Source organism: Ambystoma mexicanum, chromosome 13 (genome assembly GCF_040938575.1).
Source record: "Ambystoma mexicanum isolate Mex_15411 chromosome 13, UKY_AmexF1_1, whole genome shotgun sequence".
In the NCBI taxonomy this organism is placed as follows: domain Eukaryota; kingdom Metazoa; phylum Chordata; class Amphibia; order Caudata; family Ambystomatidae; genus Ambystoma; species Ambystoma mexicanum.
In genome coordinates, this window is record NC_090938.1 from 802,664,418 (window position 1) to 802,681,829 (window position 17,412).

General features: G+C 46.6%; 1 protein-coding gene across 1 annotated transcript in view; it reads left to right on the forward strand.

Moving 5' to 3' along the window:
• The window catches only part of LOC138522019 (heme-binding protein 2-like), a 60,370-nt gene extending 44,632 nt beyond the window's left edge, over positions 1 to 15,738 (forward strand). Inside the window, exons 6-7 of the mRNA XM_069635220.1 lie at positions 2,823 to 2,986; positions 14,157 to 15,738. Of these exons, the coding sequence (XP_069491321.1) occupies positions 2,823 to 2,986; positions 14,157 to 14,238 (246 nt within the window). The 3' untranslated portion in view covers positions 14,239 to 15,738. The remainder of the gene's footprint in view (positions 1 to 2,822; positions 2,987 to 14,156) is intronic.
• Positions 15,739 to 17,412: the final 1,674 nt, after the last annotated feature.

A 17,412-nucleotide genomic window follows, 5' to 3' on the forward strand; every position in this document is an offset into this window, starting at 1 on the left:
CTTGTTTTCTGCACTTTACAGCTCATTCTCACTTATGGTTATTGTTCCCTTTCGTGACCCCCTCTCTGGCTCTCCTGGTTATTGCACCTTCAGCTCCTGGTTGTTTTTGTTCCTTATCTCTTGTAGTTATGCTCCCCCCCTTGTTCTACCAGTTTTTGCTAATACACTTGTTTTCAGTTCGTTACTGCTCATTCTCTCTTACGGTTATTGTTTCCTTTTGCGACTTCTCCACTTCCAGTTATTTCCCCTTCTCTGACTCGCCTGCTGTCATGACCCTTACCGCTGGCCCTCACTGGCAAGTCAGCCTTTCAGTTAGGGCCAGTTCAAAGACCTTAAAACCTCATCCAAGACTCTCTTGGAGTCAGTCCTGGCGCCTTTGGTGCCAGGCTCATAACCATCCCGAAGACCAACATTAGAATGGGACTATTTATTTGGGACTATTTAACTTGGGGGGGGGGGGTTCAGCCAACATGGAGGCACACACATAGCTCAGTTACAAGGAACTGAGCTATGCGGTTAGTCTTTTGGGTGTGGCAGTGCTTGGGACTACTTTACCTGGACTACTTTACCTGAAACTATTTAAACCGCACCCAAACAGCAGAACACGCTTCGCGTTATTCTGCTGTGGGCAGCGAAACGCTCACCGTGTCCAGTTTTTTGATGCCAGTTTACCTGAACCCAAGGACCTGCCGAGAGAGAAAGAACACTACGAACCTTACCTGGAATAGTATCCTGTCTTCAATCCATCACCGACTTCAGTTCCACTCACCTGAAGGTACGAACTCCATCATACGGCACTGCATGCATCCTGGAATACCATAGAAAGACAGCATTAGTAAGCGTTTACTCACGTTTTCTCCCGAATGAAGAAAGCCACAGGATTCTTACCTGGTTAGTCATCCCCTGGTCAGTATCATCGCTGGAACATCACAGCGCTCGGCGAGGAAAAACGCGGTCTGCAAGGAGAGAAAAGACACAGGTTAGCAATATAAAAGGCTAAACAGCGCCGCGCACCGCGCATTACTCACCGGACAGCATCGCGCACACCGCACTTTCGCCTACCGGCCCATACTCATCTTCAAACTGCATGACAACACCAAAATACCTTTCCATACATAAAAGGAAAGAAGCAAGACTGTAGTATTCGAACTAAGAGGAACATAAGAACTGAAATAAAGACTGTAAAGCAGCAAACCTATGGAGTCACAGCAGGCCTGGATTCCCACAGTGGGGCTTGCACCAGTGAAGTAACTTGGTCGCTGCTCGCCCCCCCACATCTACACGCCCCTGCCTCGAGGAGTAGGACGGAGAATCCACCTTTTACAGTATTAAGGTGAGGAGAAGGCCCAAGGGGGAGGAAGGAGTTGTGAGAAAACATAAAGGCAATCAGGTATTGAATCCAGCTCTCCTGTATTACAGACCCATCTTTAACCAGAGGCTTTGCCAAGGGACCGGGAGAGGGTTTGAGAGTGCAATCATACAACCAGGTCTCGGTGGCATCCCCGTGGATACCAGGTGAGCGTAACACCTGGTTATTTCACCTTCAGCTCCTGGTTGTTTTTGTTCCTTATCTATTGTGGTTATGCTCCCCCTTTCTCTACCAGTTATTGCTAATAGACTCGTTTTCTGCTCGTTACTGCTCATTCTCTCTTATGGTTATTGTTCCCTTTCACAACTTCTCCACTTCCAGTTCTGACCTCGGCTCGCAATGGTTGATAGCTGAGCGTTAGACTTCACACATGACCGTATGCCGAATAAGAACCACCTTCATTGAATGGCGCTTCCTCACCTCACAAAGGCTCATTAATGGCCTCTATGTTTTATAGAAAGATTCAAAGAATTGCTTCAATTTTTTAAGACTACTTTGCCAAAAGGAGCATTTGTTTGTATCATGGGCATATGCCAAAGGTCATGCCCCAAGAAAAGGTTCACTGTGCATGCATGCAAAGAGGGCACAGGCCAAGCCCAGTGGACACGCTTGGTGTCTTGGCAAGAGTGTCCATTAGGTATGACCAGACCGTTCTCCGGGCAAGGAGTCTACTGGGCATGGCTACAGACCATGAGAGCCAATTGGGCATGACCAGACCATCCTCTGGGCAAGGAGTTCACTGGGCATGGCCACAGACCATGTCCAGTGGACACACTTGGTTTCTTGGGCAGAGTGTCCATTAGGTATGACCAGACCGTCCTCCAGGCTAGGAGTCCACTGGTCATGGCCACTGTCCATGCCCAATGGACATATTAGGGGCACAGTGCCAGCTGGGCATAGCCTTAGGGTGTGCCCAGTTGACACAATGGGTAACTCTGGAGCTCCATCTCCTATAAAAGCAAGGCACATGCTTGGGGTGCCGCTCTGAGGTCTAGGGGTGCCCATTTTACTTTCGTGGCAAATCCTGTGAAGAGACAAAAACAATTATTAACCTGGTCTCAAAGTTCTAAATATACACCGTCTACTGCACTGCCATTGTGTCTGAGCCACGCCTTAAGCCTACCAGTGCCTCTATGCAATCAGATGCGCGTAGTATTCGGTTACGCTACAGAGCCCAGAGCGATTGCTGAAGGCCCAGAACAGGGTGTAACAAGGCAATCCAGCAGACCCTGGTGGGCTCGCTACAGTAAGCGTTTGCAAGGCTGCAGCGGGTCACAACCTTGTGTGGGTCCATGTTGGCGTGTTCTTGAGGTCCAAAGGTCTTAGCTCCAGGGACGAGGGGTTGTGAGGCTGTGTGTCTGTTGTATTTGAGGGTTGCTTCCTGTGGGCAGAGTTTATGTGGCCGTTTGTGAACTTTGGGTAACCGTGTGCCACCTCGGCTTCTCCTCTCCAGGTGTTCTTCTCCCGCTTCCCTGAGATGGTGGTGTACGTCCGTTCCTTTGGGGGCTGGATCATAAACAGCAACCGAGACTTCCACTCCAAGGCTCTAGACACTTCCCTGCGGGAGAATGGCGAAGACTTCACCCCGGACTACTACTACACCGCAGGGTACAACGGGTGAGGAGAGCTTTGACACAACCATGCTTCCCATGAGGTGATAGGTTGGCAAGTTACAACACTGTGTAGGCACTCAGCCAAGTGACCTGGTCACAGCTTATACCATCAGAACCAGGGGATGGGCTTATGTGTTACACCCTCAGGATTCGCACCAGGGGGTGGGTTTATATGTTACACCCTCAACACCGGCACCAGTGGGCTTCCTTTACACATGACACAATCAGACCACGGTGGCTATACATCAATGTTGCACCTTTAAGAATTGTGAACGAGGACACCTGCGAGTACAACCCGGGGCGCCTCCCAAACTGTGACCCATTTCTGCAGTGGATACAGGCTTCCAAGCCCTGCTGCCCTTCCACGTGCAACAGCTTCATCGCACCCACATTATGCAACAGGCTTCCATGGGAGATCAGGAAAAGGCGTCTGTGGTCCAGTTCCGCAAAGCGGCAAACACCGAGCTTTTTCCATGGGTCAGGGAGGGGCTCTGGCAGCAGCTACCCGCACAGGACTGTCTGGAAACTGGCGCCTTTTCTGTGTTGCGCCGTTACGTCGCGCATCATAAAACCCTCAGTCAATCATCTATCATTCACAAAAGGGGACAGGTGTGCATGTTACGTGTGTGTCACTCGCAAAAGAGAGCACTTTAACATGTTGTGTTAATAGCAATTATAAAAAAGGGGGCAGATGTATACATTGCACATCCAATGGGATAGGTTTGCATGCTACCCTGTTATCACTCTTACTAGGGGATAGGAGTGCATGCTTCCCCATTATCACTCCTTCAAGAAGATAGGTTTGCATGCTACCCCTTTATCACTCCTACAAGGGGCTAGGATTGCATGCAACCCCGTTATCACCCCTTCAAGGGGATAGGACTGCATGCTACCCCATTATCACTCCTTCAAGGGGATAGGAGTGCATGCTACCCCATTATCACCCCTTCAAGGGGATAGGTTTGCATGCTACCCTGTTATCACTCTTACTAGGGGATAGGAGTGCATGCTTCCCCATTATCACTCCTTCAAGAAGATAGGTTTGCATGCTACCCCTTTATCACTCCTACAAGGGGCTAGGATTGCATGCAACCCCGTTATCACCCCTTCAAGGGGATAGGAGTGCATGCTACCCCATTATCACCCCTTCAAGGGGATAGGTTTGTATGCTACCCCGTTATCACCCCTACAAGGGGATAGGAGTGCATGCTACCCCATTATCACTCCTTCAAGGAGATAGGTTTGCATGCTACCCCTTTATCACTCCTACAAGGGGATAGGATTGCATGCAACCCCGTTATCACCCCTTCAAGGGGATAGGAGTGCATGCTACCCCATTATCACTCCTTCAAGGGGATAGGAGTGCATGCTACCCCATTATCACTCCTTCAAGGGGATAGGTTTGCATGCTACCCCGTTATCACTCCTACAAGGGGATAGGAGTGCATGCTACCCCATTATCACTCCTTCAAGGGGATAGGTTTGCATGCTACCCCTTTATCACTCCTACAAGGGGATAGGATTGCATGCAACCCCGTTATCACCCCTTCAAGGGGATAGGAGTGCATGCTACCCCATTATCACTCCTTCAAGGGGATAGGAGTGCATGCTACCCCATTATCACTCCTTCAAGGAAATAGGTTTGCATGCTACCCCGTTATCACTCCTACAAGGGGATAGGAGTGCATGCTACCCCATTATCACTCCTTCAAGGGGATAGGTTTGCATGCTACCCCTTTATCACTCCTACAAGGGGATAGGATTGCATGCTACCCCGTTATCACTCCTTCAAGGGGATAGGAGTGCATGCTACCCCATTATCACTCCTTCAATGTTATTTTTTATTTTTATTTATTTGAATTTGTATAGCACACAGCGGCCCTGAGGTAACGTGGCACTGTTACAGGGTGTTTGCTTAGTACATACATAGGTGAGTCAAAACAATGCAGCAAATAGACAATAAATACATCATATTAAAAAAAGGAAGATGTGCGCGTTCTTTGTTCCAGAGGAACAGCATCGTGTGCCAGTGCAATCGTTGGCAGTTGCACAGGGATGACATGGTTAGTTGAACAGTTTGGTTTTTAGCAATTTGCGGAAGACATTATAGGGTTCTTCATTTCTGAGTGCAGTGGGGAGGGCACTCCAATTCTTGGGGGCTAGGTGTTGGAAGCTGGAGCCTCCTACTTTTGCCCTTTTGAAGAAGGGGACATAGATTTAGTTAGAGAGATGTGTTCTGGTGGGTCTGGATGAGGGGTTGTGGGTGATCCTTTCCGAGAGGTAGGGAGGGGCGTTAAGTGAAAGGCACTTGTATGTGATGGCCATTGTTTTAAAGAGGATGCGTTCTCCGATAGGTAGCCAGTGCGCGTCTTTCCTGGCCTGGGAGATATGGTCCCTTTTGGCAATGCTCAATGCTGCTTTGAGGGCATTGTTTTGTGTTACTTGGAGCTTATTGATGTTTTTGACAGATGTGCCAAGGAAGGGTGCATTGCAGTAGTCGAGCTTGGTGCCTTCTGTGGCTTTGGCAATTGATAGGTGGTTTTTGATTGACAGGAATGGCTTGACTGCATTGATGATCTTTGTGATGAGGGCGGCAGAGGAGGATATGGCAGTGACCTGGCGTGTCATGGTCAGGGAGGAGTCGAGGGTTTTAGGGTTTGTACATGATGATGTCGCCGTAATGCTGGTATTGTCAATGTTGAAGGTGCTGTATTGGGGATAGAGTTTCTTAAGTGTTTCTTTAGTGCCTACCATGAGGATATCTGTTTTGTCTCCATTGAGACAGAGGCCATTGGCTGCCATCCATGTTTGGATGGCTGTGTAGATGTTGGTTAGCGCAGTAGCGTCTTGTTTCTATATGCCGGTTAGGGTGAGTAGGACTTGGGTATCGTCGGCATAGTTTGTGTAGGCTATGTCACGCCGATCCAGGTCATTGAAAAGGGGGAGGGTGAAGATGTTATACAGGGTAGGTGCGGTGCACGAACCTTGTGGAACTCTACAGCGTATGGTGGTGGGAGAGGCACACGCAGAGTCGGAGAATACTCTCATGAGTCTCCCTTTGAGGAAGGACTCAATCCAGGCTGTGGATTGTGGGGAGAAATGGGCCGCATTTATTAGTTGCTTGCCGAGAATATCAGGGTTGACAAGATCAAAGGCAGCCGACAGATCTAGCAGAAGGAGAAGTGCCGGTTTTCCTTTGTCCATAATGTCACACAATTGGATTTTAAGATCAAGAAGGGCAGATTCTGTTCCATGGCCTGGGTGGAAGCCTGATTGCCTTTTACCTAGGATTTTGTTTTCTTCCAGGAATTGCTGTATTTGAGTGTATGCAACCTTGACCAATATTTTACGCAAGAAAGGGATGGTGGTGATGGGCCTGTAGTTGTTGGTTATTTTCAGGGTCCAGAGATGGTCTTTTAAGAAGTGGGCGAACCCACGCTTCTTTTAGGCTGTCAGGAACTGTGTTAGTTTTGAAGGATGCATTGAGGAAGGTTTTTAGGGAAGGGGCGAGGGTTTCTGCGCAGTCTTTGATTAGTTTGGCTGGGCAGGCATCACCTTTGCAGTTTTATGGCTTAATTTTGTTTACAATATCTATGACTTGGGATTCAGTGACCTCCCTGAATGAGAAGGGTTTTATATTGTGCGAAGTGCTTTTGATATCAGGGCAGGAGGCTAGGTTGGTCTGTTTAAAGAGGTTTTTATGATGCTCATTTATTTTGTTTTGCAGTAACTCAATTTTATTGATCAGAGCTGTCTGTACGTTGGTACACAATGCTTTGTCTTTAGGGATCTCATGAGATTTAGTGGCTGGAGTGGATAGTTCTTTGAAGATGGCAAAGAGTTCCATAGACTCAGAAGTGGCGTTTGATGTGTTCGTTGTAGGAGGAGGCTTTGGCTATCATTATTGCTTTCTTGTATTGACTCGCTAGAGTCTTGTAAGAGGATAATGTGGATTCCTGTGGGGAGCCTAACCATTTACTTGGGGCTTTATGTTTTTGGGTACGCAGTTCTTTCAGTTCTGCGGAGAACCCGGTATTGCAGTGTTACATTTTTTTGCCTTTTTTACTTTGTAGTGGTGCAATGGTATCAACCGCCGTGGTCAGAGTGGCGTTGTAAATGCCCGCCAGTACCGAAGGGTCTGGGGAAGTTGGGAGGTTAAGTGTTAGCGAGTCTAGGTGAGGGAGGATCCGTTCTTTGGTAAGGTTCCGTGCACTTCTGGCTAATACAGTTATCACTCATACAAGGGGATAGGATTGCATGCTACCCCATTATCACTCCTACTAGAGGATAGGTTTGCATGCTACCCCATTATCACTCCTTCAAGGGCATAGGTTTGCATGCTACCCAGTTATCACTCCTACAAGGGTTAGGGTTGCATGCTACTCCGTTATCACTCCTACTAGAGGATAGGTTTGCATGCTACCCCATTATCACTCCTTCAAAGGGATAGGTTTGCGTGCTACCCCGTTATCGCTCCTACAAGGGGATAGGATTTCATGCCACCCTGTTATCACCCCTACTAGAGGATAGGTTTGCATGCTACCCCATTATCACTCCTTCAAGGGAATAGGTTTGCATGCTACCCTGTTATCACTCCTACAAGGGGATAGGAGTGCATGCTGCCCTGTTATCACTCCTGCAAGGGGATAGGTTTGCATGCTACCCCATTATCACTCCTTTCAGGGGATAGGTTTGCGTGCTACCCCGTTATCGCTCCTACAAGGGGATAGGTTTGCATGCTACCTCATTATCACTCCTTCAAGGGGATAGGTTTGCGTGCTACCCCGTTATCGCTCCTACAAGGGGATAGGATTGCATGCCACCCCGTTACCACTCCCGCAAGGGCATAGGTTTGCATGCTAACCCATTATCACTCCTGCAAGGGGATAGGTTTGCATGCTACCCCATTATCACTCCTTCAAGGGGATATGTTTGCATGCTACCCCGTTATCACTCCTACAAGGGGGTAGGGTTGCATGCTACCCCATTATCACTCCTACTAGAGGATAGGTTTGCATGCTACCCCATTATCACTCCTTCAAGGGGGTAGGTTTGCGTGCTACCCCGTTATCGCTCGTACAAGGGGATAGGATTGCATGCCACCCTGTTATCACTCCTACTAGAGGATAGGTTTGCATGCTACCCCATTATCACTCCTTCAAGGGGATAGGTTTGCATGCTACCCCGTTATCACTCCTACAAGAGAATAGGATTGCAGGCTACCCTGTTATCACTCCTGCAAGGGGATAGGTTTGCATGCTACCCCATTATCACTCCTTCAAGAGGATAGGTTTGCATGCTACCCCGTTACCACTTCTACAAGGGGATAGGATTGCATGCCACCCCGTTACCACTCCTACTAGAGGATAGGTTTGCATGCTACCCCATTATCACTCCTTCAAGGGGATAGGTTTGCATGCTACCCCATTATCACTCCTTCAACGGGATAGGTTTGCATGCTACCCCGTTATCACTCCTACAAGGGGATAGGGTTGCATGCTACCCCATTATCACTCCTACATGGGATAGGTTTGCATGCTACCCCATTATCACTCCTTCAAGGGGATAGGTTTGCGTGCTACCCCGTTATCGCTTCTACAAGGGGATAGGATTGCATGCCACCCTGTTATCACTCCTACTAGAGGATAGGTTTGCATGCTCCTTCATTATCACTCCTTCAAGGGGATAGGTTTGCATGCTACCCCGTTATCACTCCTACAAGAGGATAGGATTGCAGGCTACCCTGTTATCACTCCTGCAAGGGGATAGGTTTGCATGCTACCCCATTATCACTCCTACAAAGGGATAGGATTGCATGATACCCTGTTATCCTTATCACTCCTTCAAGGGGTTAGGGTTGCATGCTACGCCGTTATCACTCCTACAAAGGGATAGGATTGTATGCTACCCCGTTATCAACCACTACAAGATGATATTATCATTATCACTCATAGCAGGGGATAGGTTTGCATGCTACCTCGTTATCACTCCTACAAGGGGATAGGATTGCATGCTAACCCCTTTATCGTTATCACTCCTTCAAGGGGATAGGGTTGCATGCTACCCCGTTATCATTCCTTCAAGGGGATAGGTTTGCATGCTAACCCTTTATCACTCCTACAAGGGTATAGGATTGTATGCTACCCCATTGTCACTCCTACAAGGGGATAGGGTTGCATGCTATCCCGTTATCACTCCTACAAGGGGATAGGAGTGCATGCTACCCTGTTATCACTCCTACAAGGGTATAGGATTGCCTGCTACCCCCTTATCACTCCTTCAAGGGGATAGGTATGCATGCAACCCCGTCATCATTCCTACATGTGGATAGGATTTCATCCTACCCCGTTATCACTCCTACAAGGGGGTAGGATTGCATGCTACCCCGTTATCACTCCTACAAGGGGATAGGGTTGCATGCTACCCCATAATCACTCCTACAAGGGGATAGGAGTGCATGCTACCCCATTATCACTCCTACAAGGGTATATGATTACATGCTACCCCGTTATCAGTCCTTCAAGGGGATAGGTTTGCATGCAGCCCCGTCATCATTCCTACAAGGGGATAGGATTTCATCCTACCCGTTATCACTCATACTAGGGGATAGGTTTGCATGCTACCCCGTTATCACTCTTACAAGTGGATAGGATTGCATGCTACCCTGTTAACATTGTCACTCCTACAAGGGGATAGGTTTTCATGCAATCCCGTTATCACTCCTACAAGGGGATAGGATTGCATGCTACCCCGTTAGCACTCCTACAAGGGGATAGGGTTGCATGCTACCCCGTTATCACTCCTACAAGGGGATAGGTTTGCATGCAACCCCGTCATCATTCCTACAAGGGGATAGGATTTCATCCTACCCGTTATCACTCATACTAGGGGATAGGTTTGCATGCTACCCCGTTATCACTCTTACAAGTGGATAGGATTGCATGCTACCCTGTTATCATTATCACTCCTACAAGGGGATAGGTTTTCATGCAATCCCGTTATCACTCCTACAAGGGGATAGGATTGCATGCTACCCCGTTATCACTCCTACAAGGGGATAGGGTTGCATGCTACCCCGTTATCACTCCTACAAGGGGGTTGTTTTACATGTCACACTGTTATCACTCCTACATGGGATAGGATTGCATGCTACCCCGTTATCACTCCTACAAGGGGATAGGATTGCATGCTGCCCTGTTATCGTTATCACTCCTTCAAGGGGATAGGGTTGCATGCTACCCCGTCATCACTCCTACAGGGGGATAGGATTGCATGCTACCCCGTTATCGTTATCACTCCTTCAAGGGGATAGGGTTGCATGCTACCCCGTTATCACTCCTACAAGGGGATAGGATAGCATGCTACCCCGTTATCATGATCTCTCCTTCAAGGGGATAGGGTTGCATGCTACCCCGTTATCACTCCTACAAGGGGATAGGATAGCATGCTACCCCATTATCATTATCACTCCTTCAAGGGGATAGGGTTCGATGCTACCCCGTTATCACTCCTACAAGGGGATAGGTTTGCATGCTACCCCATTATCACTCCTACAAGGGGATAGGATTGCATGCTACCCCGTTATCACTCCTTCAAGGGGATAGGATTTCATGATACCCTGTTATCCTTATCACTCCTTCAAGGGGATAGGGTTGCATGCTACGCCGTTATCACTCCTACAAGGGGATAGGATTGCATGCTACCCCGTTATCAACCACTACAAGACAATATTATCGTTATCACTCATAGCAGGGGATAGGTTTGCATGCTACCCCATTATTACTCCTACAAGGGGATAGGATTGCATGCTACCCCATTATCACTCCTTCAAGGGGATAGGATAGCATGCTACCCCGTTATCATTATCTCTCCTTCAAGGGGATAGGGTTGCATGCTACCCCGTTATCATTCCTACAAGGGGATAGGATAGCATGCTACCCCATTATCGTTATCACTCCTTCAAGGGGATAGGGTTGCATGCTACCCCGTTATCACTCCTACAAGGGGATAGGGTTGCATGCTACACCGTTATCACTCCTACAAAGGGATAGGATTGCATGCTACCCCGTTATCAACCACTACAAAACGATATTATCATTATCACTCCTAGCAGGGGATAGGTTTGCATGCTACCCCGTTATCACTCCTACAAGGGGATAGGATTGCATGCTAACCCCTTTATCGTTATCGCTCCTTCAAGGGGATAGGGTTGCATGCTACCCCGTTATCACTCCTTCAAGGGGATAGGTTTGCATGCTACCCCTTTATCACTCCTACAAGGGTATAGGATTGTATGCTACCCCATTGTCACTCCTACAAGGGGATAGGGTTGCATGCTATCCCGTTATCACTCCTACAAGGGGATAGGAGTGCATGCTACCCTGTTATCACTCCTACAAGGGTATAGTATTGCCTGCTACCCCCTTATCACTCCTTCAAGGGGATAGGTTTGCATGCAACCCCGTCATCATTCCTACATGTGGATAGGATTTCATCCTACCCCGTTATCACTCCTATAAGGGGGTAGGATTGCATGTTACCCCGTTATCACTCCTACAAGGGGATAGGGTTGCATGCTACCCCATAATCACTCCTACAAGGGGATAGGAGTGCATGCAACCCCGTCATCATTCCTACAAGGGGATAGGATTTCATCCTACCCGTTATCACTCATACTAGGGGATAGGTTTGCATGCTACCCCGTTATCACTCTTACAAGTGGATAGGATTGCATGCTACCCTGTTAACATTATCACTCCTACAAGGGGATAGGTTTTCATGCAATCCCGTTATCACTCCTACAAGGGGATAGGATTGCATGCTACCCCGTTATCACTCCTACAAGGGGATAGGGTTGCATGCTACCCCGTTATCACTCCTACAAGGGGATAGGTTTGCATGCAACCCCGTCATCATTCCTACAAGGGGATAGTATTTCATCCTACCCGTTATCACTCATACTCGGGGATAGGTTTGCATGCTACCCCGTTATCACTCTTACAAGTGGATAGGATTGCATGCTACCCTGTTATCATTATCACTCCTACAAGGGGATAGGTTTTCATGCAATCCCGTTATCACTCCTACAAGGGGATAGGATTGCATGCTACCCCGTTATCACTCCTACAAGGGGATAGGGTTGCATGCTACCCCGTTATCACTCCTACAAGGGGGTTGTTTTACATGTCACACTGTTATCACTCCTACAAGGGGATAGGTTTTCATGCTACCCCATTATCACTCCATCAAGGGGATAGGTTTGCATTCTACCCCGTTACAAGGTGATGGTTTTACATGTTACACTGTTATCACTCTGAACCCTTATGGTCCTTTTAATTGTGGCAACACATTGTACGATGGATGGGATGGAGAATAACTCTTACACCAAATAATAAGACCAACTCAGGAAAGATTTCTCTGTTTTAACCTCAATTATCTAAAACAGGGAGTTACAATGGACATCAATGGATGTCGCACAGCATAGTCTCAAAGTATTTCATAAAAAGCATTCTTGTATAACAAAAATGTATCATACGCGACGTCATACTATGTGGCAGACTAAGAAAACCTACGTGAGATTGTGGTTGGTTCAAGGGGAATATCTAAGTATACTTTCTATAAGGAATTGGATTGTGATTGGACATCTACTGTCAGGTGGACTACTTATGCCCTCCCCTAGTGCAAGTCATCTTCAACAGTTACTAAGTACACAGTATATCAATGGCTCTCAAACTATAAGGCCCTTTGTTATATGGCCCTCTACAATTGGTTGGCAAACCTGTACCTTTCTGGAACATTTGATTCCCTAGCAGCACGTAAACTGATGCTGGTGGGTGGACTTGCCCGTACCTCCCCACCCAATTAGCCCAACATATCTCATCACTTATGTCTTTGTGACAGTAGACCGTGAATCGGCCCACATTATAGCATTTAATTGTCTTGAGTAAAGAAACTTGCCACTCATGTTGTTCTTTCTTTGCAACTTAACAAGGGATGCCTCAGTGTCTCACATTCACTGTTCTTCAAGGACTGATAACCAGTTTTGGCTGCTCTTAGCCTTTGACACCGGGCCAAATAGCCTTTCTTTGGGTCCATCTTCAAGCCTCAGCTTATTACTTTGCCGCAACACACACACATAGCTATCAATCCTCCTTTCTCCACAAGTTGAGTTTACAAAAATGGTGACATCGAATGTCCAGATTTTACATATGTATATTGGCGGCACCGCCTGCAGTCTATTCACTACGTTTTGGACTGCAACTCCCATGATCCCACTTTATAGGCTTTGCTGGTCTGGGCTGATGGGGCTGCAGTTGAAAACACCTGGAGAGCCTAAGGTTGCAGAGTCCTTCTCTATGCAATGGTCACTAATTATGTGGCCCTCCAGATGTATTGGACTTCAACTCTCATGATCTCTAGACAGTATATTCACTGGTGAAGGATCATGGGAATGGTAGTCTAAGACATCTGGAGGGCCACATAATGAGTAACCATGTTCTATGCAGCCCGGGTGTTTAAACAACTTACCAGAGGACAGTCGTAGGCAGGTCCAGAAGGCGGGAGAAGGTACGGGAGGGGGGCCTGGGAGGACAGCCCCAGATATGGCAGGCCTAAAACAATACATCTCCCGCTCTCCCTGCCAGCTCCTGTCTGCTGACTGGACTATACTCCATAGTTAGACTTGCATTACAGGACCCTGGAAAGCCCACGACTGGTGCATAACTTGAAGCAGGACTGGGTGAACCCTAGAGCATACCATGCCCAGGGGGCTGAGGAGGGGTGATGGAAAGCCTTCTTGAACTGTAAGGACTGTGAGGGTCGTTCATGAGGCGGGGAGGGCGTGAGGTGACCCCGGAGGACATAATACCAGCCTCCCAGAGGCAGAGGGGCCCAGTTAAACACAATGACATCCGCTTTTGAGCAGATCCTTATTTTACTTAAGTTTGTTCCTTTTTTTAATCAATGCCCTGAATAAAAGTGTAAATTTGAATCTATGGTTTTGGCGCATTTTTGGTCCCTGTCATCAAATAAAAGAGACTTCTGGCCAATTCTGTACCAGCCTGCTGGCCTTTAGAGTGATGGGTTTGTCTCGAGATCTCGCTCTTTCATTTAAGATCAGCCCCTCCCCTTCCAGAATGCACTGACCTGAGATATGTCTCTTCCTGTCTCCGCAGCCCCATGAAACTCTTCAACCGCCACAACGAGATCTGGTTCCGGGGCAGCGGCGTGCCGAGGTGCGGGGGTCTGCAGGAGTGAGCAGAGCCATGGACGGGCAAGCGCGAGGTGGCATGCCACTTCCTGCCAATTGCCACTCACCAGCTCCCCCTAGCCACTGTGTCTCATCCTCGCCACTGGGGGGGGGGGCAGGGCCACAAAGTGAGGTGCTCGCTCTCCTGCATTAAAAGGCTTTGCTCTCAGAGCTGGCTGGTGTATGGTTATTAGGAGCAGGTCCAATGGGCATAGCGCCTCTCGACTGATTGATGGCATCAATGAGTGGACAATTCCAGTGCCACCGTTTTTTTTATTTTTTATTTGGTTGGCTAATAAACAACCTTTCAAATATAACATACAAAATACATGTACATAATCAAATATATCTACAATTTTCATACATAACAGATTAAATCCACTTAATACAAATGAATTACATGAGTGACCTAGCAATATTTCTTAGCGTGATTTACTAAAATCGTTAACTCATAAAATACCAATCACATTTTAACAAAAAGTGAGCTACTTCTGCACCCATACATGACATCTGTTGGATTTGTTTTCTTAGTTACTGGTCAGATTCGACATTAACCATTGACAATATGGTGTCTAGCTATTGCACTAGCGCAATTCTAATTGCCAATTTTGTACTAGTAAAAATTGCGAACCAAATTTCATCTTCAGTCATAGGAGCATACACGCACAATACATTGTGAAACTAGATTTTTCTCATCAATGTTAGTGCGGGGCAAATAACAACCAGATGTTGTAATGTTTCTTGAAGTTTTTTATCAAGACAAAAACAACAGTGATTTGATTCTGTTGGAAGGGACCCCCTTCTCACCGATATTTCCGCTGTTGGCAATAAATTAATTCTGAATCGCATGTACCGTTGTCTAATGTACGGTGATGGGAACTTTAGCAAATAATCTGCCATTACCCGGAGTTCTTTTGACCCAAATAATTGCCCGTTAAAGTCTTTGTAGGTGCAACATCTGGCTCTATTACAAATCTAATCGTGCTGAAATAATTTCAGTTTTGCACGATTCGGATTCATAAACAAAATCTCTATTGATATACATGCATCTGATAGCGCATTCAATACATAACGTTGCCATTTAAGTGGGAACGCATGTTCAGAGTTGACAAGATAGTAGGCGAGTGCACTCAATATGTTATTTTTCTCAAGACCCAATAGACACTTACAGAATAGATTACGCATTTTCCATAATAATTGTGCTGATAGTGATACTAGGCCCAGTTCAAATCGAATTATAGGTAGTGGAGTGCATTTTGGTAGATTCAACACAGATTTCCAAAACCGAGCTTCACATAAGTCACAGATGTTACACTTCATTGGTAGGTTGGTTTCAGCTCCATACAACATGATCGGTACGACTTTGGCTTGATAAAACATCATGATATGTTTACATGAGAATTTTCCATATTTAAATACCAGAATGTTCGCCTGTGATTTTAAAGTTTGTAATTTTAGATTCAATGTTGTAATATAAGGTGTGTCAGACTAAACATTGTACACCATTGGACCCAGATATTTATATTCAGAGACGTTCAATAATGCCATATTTTGCAAGTGCCAATTATAACTCCTTTGAAAGACAGACTTGTTTCGACGACAGGTGACAATTCGGGTCTTTTCCAAGATAATGACAAGATTATTTTCTATTGAATATTTAGATAATATGTTCAATACGTTTTGTAGTCCACTGGGAGTTTGGTATAACAGAATGAGATCATCTGCATATAGCATCCATGCAATCTGTTGACTACCCAATTTTGGCACATCATTGACGATGTTTGTTAGTTGTTCACCTAGGTCAAGAATTAAAAGATTAAATAAAAAAGAAGCTAGAATGCAGCCCTGCTTGAGCCCTTGCTCGATGGAAATAAATGCAGATAACAACCCTTCTATTGCAAGTCGAATCTGCAATGTTGTATTGGTATGTAGTTGTTAGAATATGGAAATTAAATAAAATGGACAACCATACTGAGCCAATTGTTTGTAGAGTAGTTCACGATCAACAGAGTCAAATGCCATCCGGAAATCAACAAATGCCAGATACAGTGGTTGATTCCGGGTGGTGAATAGAGATCTTAGCATATTCAGTGTCATGATATTTGGAGAGGTTCCCAATCCTGAGACAAAACCTGCTTGAAATGGATCTATTTTCCCTAGGTCCGTTGCCCACCCGTTTAGATCCCTGAGAACAATATGATTAAATATTTTTCCCGGGGCATCCAAGAGGGCAATGGGCCTGTAATTTGCCGGATTGGATCTATCGCCCTTTTTGTAAATCGGGAGAATGATTGAATGTTTCCAAGACTTGGGAAATTTCTGTGTCCGAATAATATTGGAAAACATGTTATGTAATATTTCTAACCATAGTTTGGGATATTGTTTTAGAGTGTGATTGGATAAGCCATCTGGCCCACGGGCTCGCGATTGGCTTGCTCTTTAAGGAAAACTTATCAGCAATTTGCACCGGGTTAATATAATGTTTGCGTGCTGGAGGTAAATAGAGATTCGTATAATGTTTAATCCAGGCAGGTTCTGAAACATTATTAGATTGATACTTAATTTGATGTCCTGCGGTAGATTGGGCGATGATGGCCCATATCTCTGCTGTATCCTTCCCTGCCAAGGCACTTAACATGGTTGCACCATCATTTTGATATAAGGAAGCTTTATGGTGTCGTAACCAATTTTTATACCTTGTTTTAATGCCCTATGAAACTCTTCAACCGCCACAACGAGATCTGGTTCTGGGACAGCGGTGTGCCGAGGTGTGGGGGTCTGCAGGAGTGAGCAGAGCCATGGACGGGCAAGCACGAGGTGGCATGCTGCCCTCTGTCAAGTACCATTCACCAGCTCCCCCAAGCCACTGTTCCTCATCCTCGACACTAGGGGGCCAGGGCCCCAAAGCGAGCTGCTCACTCTCCTGCATTAAAAGGCTTTTCTCTCAGAGCTGGCTGGTGTGTGGTTATTAGGAGCAGGTCCAATGGGCATAGCGCCTTTTGACTGACTGATGGCATCATTGAGTGGACAATTCCAGTGCCACAGTCTCGAGCCCTGTATGGAGAATGCAGAAGAGAGTGCCAGATTCTGGAGAGTGCACGAGAGAGTGCCATAGTCTGGAGAGTGCCAGAGTCTGGAAAATGCACAAGAGAGTGCCAGCGTGTGGAGAATGCGGTAGAGAG